Source organism: Stomoxys calcitrans, chromosome 5 (genome assembly GCF_963082655.1).
Source record: "Stomoxys calcitrans chromosome 5, idStoCalc2.1, whole genome shotgun sequence".
Taxonomy (NCBI): domain Eukaryota; kingdom Metazoa; phylum Arthropoda; class Insecta; order Diptera; family Muscidae; genus Stomoxys; species Stomoxys calcitrans.
In genome coordinates this window covers 17,587,621-17,593,620 of record NC_081556.1, presented here as the reverse complement: position 1 = coordinate 17,593,620, position 6,000 = coordinate 17,587,621, and the positions used below count along the sequence as shown (strand labels likewise).

Below are 6,000 nucleotides of genomic sequence, written 5' to 3'. Positions count from 1 at the left end.
GTCGACATTGAGAACCCAGGGACTGAGATCTATTTTAGGCTGTCTGACCATAATACGGTCACGGAATGCGTAAGATGGTGTGGTGCTAACGCGATGGCCTCGAGTGTGCACATCTTTACCGACATTAAATTGCCATAAGGGCTATAACAACCAGTTTGGTAAGGTCACGAACAGTCTTGCAGTATAAGAAGGAGATAACCGCCTTCTCAGAAAAAGACAAAATCCGCATCGTTTGGGTGCCGGGCCATAACAAAATAAGGGGGAATGAAGGGGCAGATGATTTGGCGGTTAAGACCAGAGGACTGCCATCAATAAACTTGGTAAACCCGAAGCCTTTCGGGTCGGCGCAGTCCGAGTTAAGTGAGTGGGCGACGAATGCGCATGCAACATTGTGGAACAGCGAAACGGTGGGTAGGACGACGAAAATCCTATGGGGGGATCCAGATCGTGAGAAGAGGAGGCTATTACTGAAAGGAAGTAAGAAGGAGGTCAGTATAGCTAGTAGTATAAAATCGGTGTGGCAAGTGATAGCATATGTAGGGCATGCGGGGAAGATGATGAGACGTTGGAGCATTTCCTTTGTCATTGCCCGGCTTTCCCGTCTAACAGATACCGGCACTTAGGTGGGGACATTATACAACTTAGGGAAGTGGCATGGAAAACAATTAAGGATTTTGTAAGTAGCACGGAATTCTTAGCATAGATTTTCTTTTTCGAGGTTTATTAAAGCGCACAACAAGCCGATTACCGGCTTAGGTGTCCATAGGGGTATGGGCGGATTTATATCTGCAGCCTCTTTTCAACCTTACCTAACCTTACCTAACCATGTCCTGCTCACAAAAAGGAGACAAGACAGAATGTGCCACCTTCATATGAATCAGCTACCTACGCATCGCATACAAGTGACGTATAGAAATACAGCGATTACCGATTGGCTAGATCATATTGTCAGAATGAATGAAGTGGCCAAGCTTATGCCATATTAATATTCTAACCCAATATTGAAAACAAACAATTTTGCTGTTAGAATTTTATTGACTTATCAGGAAATTGACAGTTTATAAGCTCCAAATATTTTTCTTTTTCTGCTCTCCCTCCTTGTTATTGCACTTACAATTTGGAATTCTTGTGTATGGCCAAAACGCCATCGTCTTCATTGGCACCAATCCAGATTTGGGCATAGCCCCAAGTCTCCACTACCACGGTTTTACCGGTACATTTACCATTAACCTTGGAGCCCGAAATCACATCACAATAGGTACCAGCATCCAAGCAGGTCATTAAACGCTGATTCAAATCATAATTGTTGCCATTGAAGGCAATGAAACCATTGCCGCCGCGACAAAAAGCAATTTGATTGTCACCATTATCCCACCAATCGTTGACAGCCCAGTTGCCTACTACGTTTTTAAACTCAACCATATTGTACATTTGACGCCATCTGTGTTCACACACCCAGCCATTGGTGCAAGCTCCAGTTGCAGCATCAAAGGTCGGTGAAATAATGTGACCATCTGCTGTTTGTGGTGGTGGCTGATCACGATCGCTAAAATCAAAGGAAGACATAATGCGGCTAATGCCATAGGGGTAAGCCAAAGCAAAGGCTGTGGCCATCTTGTATTGCTTCGAAGTTTTGTAGGTTAAGACATGACCACCATCACGTTGATTGTCGTGATTGTCCACAAAGACCAAAGCATGTTCGCTGGGTAGGAAACCCCATTCAGGACCCCAGGTCTTAAGCCATTTCAGTTGATTGCCACCACGGAAAGCGCGGCCAATTTCTTCGGAGAACTGGAATTCGGTAACAGCACCCAATTGATTGTACTCATACTTGCTGACAGTTTCATGGCCATGATCGATGACCTCTTGGAAGATGAAGGCGCGGGAATTGTCGGCAAAGCCATGATTGGTATTGAGGTTGCGTACGCGATTGTAGATAATCTGCAACAGAATATAGCCTTAAATCATATGGTGTTAAAGTTAAATCTTAATGGTATTTGAAAGACCCAATAGCCAATGGCCAGCCAAAACCTGCTTTTGAAACGAACAACAAAACAATTCGATAAAGATAATTGCTGTGCTCTATTTTAATGCTATATAGGGCAAATCAATATTTATCGTTTATTATTATCGGTTATTGTATGATATCGATAGCTATCTATTACAACTTTCCACTGAAATTCTATCCAGAACATGTGACATGCACTGGATATGAAATAATACACAGGCTTGGAATTCTCCAATGACAACGCGATTACTTTAAGGCCTAGATCCCAGAGTTAACGCTCAACTCGCCCACAGAAGTCCATGACCAAGGACTTCTATCCTATTTCACCATTGGCCTTCTCTACCATGCCTACTTGCCTCGTCCTTAAGTGAAGTATGCACCTCTGGCAATATTTTCTTAAGTCAGCAAATATGTCCGGTTTGAGTATGGGCCCTACAATCTATCAATATCGAGATTCACTCCCTTCAAGATCCAAATTGTCATGGTGAGCAAATATGTCCTATTTGGGGGTTGTTATGGGAGTGGGCTTCCCCTAGGCAGTTGGTCTCGAATTTTGATATCAGATTCGTGGTCTGCTCCCAAATTCCTTTCATTTGATCCCCATATTTCCATAGTCAGCAAACATGAACGGTTTAGGGGGTGTTTTGGGATGGAGCGGCAGTTCAGTGATTTGTATCTGATAACATATATCAGATTCGGGTTCTTCTCTAAAATACCTCTAATTACAGCCCCATATTGGAATGGTCAGGAAATACGTCCTATATGGATGGTGTTATGGTAATGGGGTGGCCCCCTAGACACTTTTTCATGAATATTGATATGAAATTCTTCCTTTACTCCCAAAAGACCTTTCATTGCAATGGTCGTTAATTTGTCCTCATTGGGGGGTGTTCTTGGGAGAGGCGGCCCCCCAAACACTTCGCCGCAAATTTGAATATCAGATTCGTATTCTACACTCAAATACCTTTTATTTAAGAACCATATTGCCATGGTCAGTAAATAAGTCCTGTTTGGGGGTGTTTTGGAGAAGGGGTGGACCCCCAGAAACTTGATCTCACATTTGGATATCTGATTTGTATTCTACTCACAAATACCTTTCATTTTAGTCCCATTTTGCAATGGTCGGCAAATATATCCGATTGAGGGGTGTTCAAGGGGTTGGGGTGGTCCCCCTAACACTTGGTCCGACAATTGGATATCAGATACGTTTTCTTATCCTAAATACCTTTCATTTGAGTCCCATGTTGTTGTGATTGGTCTAAATATATATTTGGTAGGTTTCAGGTTTGGGCGGCCCCCCTACGCCGAAATTTGTACCAAATTTTTGTTTGTAGTTTACTATAAGAGATCACACAAAATTTTGCTTAAATCGCACCACCCATCACCGAGATCTGGCTTTTCTGAAATTTTGGGGTAAAGGAGAGGGTCCGCCGCCCCTTCAGATATCAAAAAAAAGTAGTATCCGATTTTCTCCACGGGATCATTATTCACCATCAATGAAAATTTCATGAAAATCGGTTCGGACGTTTTTGAGTCTTTAAGGACACACAAACAAACACAAATTGATTTTTATATATAGGAAGAAGAAGATAAGATTGCCAGAAAATACATGAACACTGCCTTTTTTCCAGAGAATGCCTCATATATTCTATATGTACTTTATTGGTTTGGAATTATGGCTGAATTATTTAAAGCTTGTCTCACACTGTTAACAGCCGGCCAAATTTAACGGTATTAATATGTCAGAGCTTAGTTTGCATTCTCTTTGTTGTTATCTTCTTTCTCGCATATTCTCTGCTGATGTAAGCACACTTTCTGCACACGCACACAAATTTCTTTGTGTGTGATGGCAAAAATTCGATCAGCTTGATGACAAGATGGCGATTTCATCGTATGCTTGTTTAGTTGTTGTACAAATGAGACAACCTTTAAATAGTTCAGCCATGATGCGTAATGTAACAAACGGCACTTATGTGGTGGATATGACAAAGGACAACACCGACATAACATTGACAATACCTGGCCAACGGTGGCCTCAGTAGACTTACCCTTAAATCATCCGCTTTCATATGCTTAGCAGCATCCACACGGAAACCGGCTACACCCAACTCCACCAAATGATCCAAGAATTCAACTAAACGATCTCTCACCCATTCACTGCCCTGATCCAGATCTTTAAGGCCCACCAATTCACAATTTTGAACCTGGTAGCGATCATTCCAGTCCCATATATCACAAGTTTCATGGAAATCCAAGGCTGAATAGGGTACGGCAGGGAATATCTTCATACCCGGTTCGGCTGATGAACCATCAGTACCCACAGCTGTCTTATATTGATCGGCGGCCATATGATTCAAAATGACATCGACATAAATGCGTATGCCTACGGCATTACAACGACGACACATTTCGGCAAATTCTTGCTCCGTGCCAGAGCGAGTTATCAATTTATACGAAATGGGCTGATAGCGTTCCCACCATGGTCGCTTGTCGACTACAACATTTTCATTGACAGGCGAAACTTGGACACCAGCATATCCACGGGGTGCCAAAAACTCCTCACATTCACGGGCAATGTCATTCCACTTCCATTCGAATAGATGCACAATAGTATTGCGACCACTCCACCAATGGGGATTGTGTTGCGAATTGGCCGTATTGGCAAACAGCGCCACTAGCAAAGCTAAGGCCCAAATGACTAACGATCGAGACATGATCCGTCTAATTTAGAACTAAACTGCTTTATTTGGCAAACCAGCCAATTTATAGTTTTTTTCATTCGATTCCCATGTCATTATTATCTGCCGCAATAAGCGATAAGCTTACCGGGATTTTCTTGTCAATGCGTTGCGTTTATTTTTGAATGCCTTTAGATGTGGGTTCGTATGCCTCTCTTGCCCATGACATGGTTATCTATTCGCCTATATTATAAATCCATTTTTTGGCGAAATATTTTATAAATTATTTTTTTCTGAGCTAAATAAAATCTTAACACTTACCGCATACCATTCTAATTGAAAAGGGGGGAACCATTGGATTGCAGTAATTTTCGTCGTCACAAAATTATCCAGCGACTAAAGTTTGCCTTTACTGCTGATGCGGGGGTTATGGACTAGGGAAAGAAATTTTACACCTCCTGGAAAACAGAAATTAAAAAAGTGTATGATTCTATCCCGGTCGGAGTGAAAAAAGTCAAATCAGCGGATTTGAGCTTATTGTTCGATTCGTATCGTACTTAGCACGGACATTGGACGTCATAATAGAAGTCTTTGTGCCGAACTCCAGGAATTGAGGCTTCCAGGGGCTAAAAAATTCAAACCCCACGATCCACCCCCGTTTACACCGCTCTTTAAATACGGATTTAATGACTCGACCATCCGTTTTCCCTTTATAAAATCAGCTGACAGAGCCTTAAATCCGGATTTAATGAGCAGTGTAAACGGGGTTGAAGCCTCGTCCATAAATAGAGCTAGGCAAATATTCGACCATAAACGTTATGCGGGATTCCCACATAACGTCATAGGGCTTATCGCCCATTGCCCTGTTATGACTTTTTGTTATAAATAGTACTCAACAACCCAATGTCGAAAGCAAACATAGAATGGACGAAAACACACCCACATGACGAGTAAAGTTTAACTTTCTATAACAATGTTGTGAAAGTATAATTTTCATAGAAAATCTAAAAAAATATATTAATTTTTCATAAAAAAATTTATATTGTATACTTTCAAATACAAAATGTAAAAAAAAAAATGTTTAATCATATATAAGTTTTTTAAAAACTTCCTGTTAAACAATTTTTTTAACACAAAAATATTTATTTGAAATATAAAATCTACAAAAATATCTATTTGAAATATAAAATTTACAAAAATTTATGGTTGCCGAAACCCGGGATTGAACCGGGGACCTTTAGATCTTCAGTCTAACGCTCTCCCAACTGAGCTATTTCGGCACATGTTAATTATATGGCAAACAACAAACGCAAA

At 41.0% G+C, this 6,000-nt stretch overlaps 1 protein-coding gene and 1 non-coding gene across 2 annotated transcripts; both read right to left on the bottom strand.

Annotated features, from left to right (window-relative positions):
* Nucleotides 1-1,015: 1,015 nt before the first annotated feature.
* On the bottom strand, nucleotides 1,016-4,741 carry LOC106090615 (alpha-amylase-related protein). Its single transcript, XM_013256877.2, has 2 exons — nucleotides 4,057-4,741; nucleotides 1,016-1,941 (listed from the first exon to the last, which is right to left on the bottom strand). The coding sequence occupies exons 1-2, from the start codon at nucleotides 4,720-4,722 to the stop codon at nucleotides 1,111-1,113; spliced, it is 1,497 nt and encodes a 498-aa protein (XP_013112331.2). The 5' UTR covers nucleotides 4,723-4,741; the 3' UTR covers nucleotides 1,016-1,110.
* Nucleotides 4,742-5,893: 1,152 nt separating this feature from the next.
* On the bottom strand, nucleotides 5,894-5,966 carry Trnaf-gaa (transfer RNA phenylalanine (anticodon GAA)). Its single transcript has one exon. It is a non-coding gene; the product is annotated as a tRNA-Phe (tRNA).
* Nucleotides 5,967-6,000: the final 34 nt, after the last annotated feature.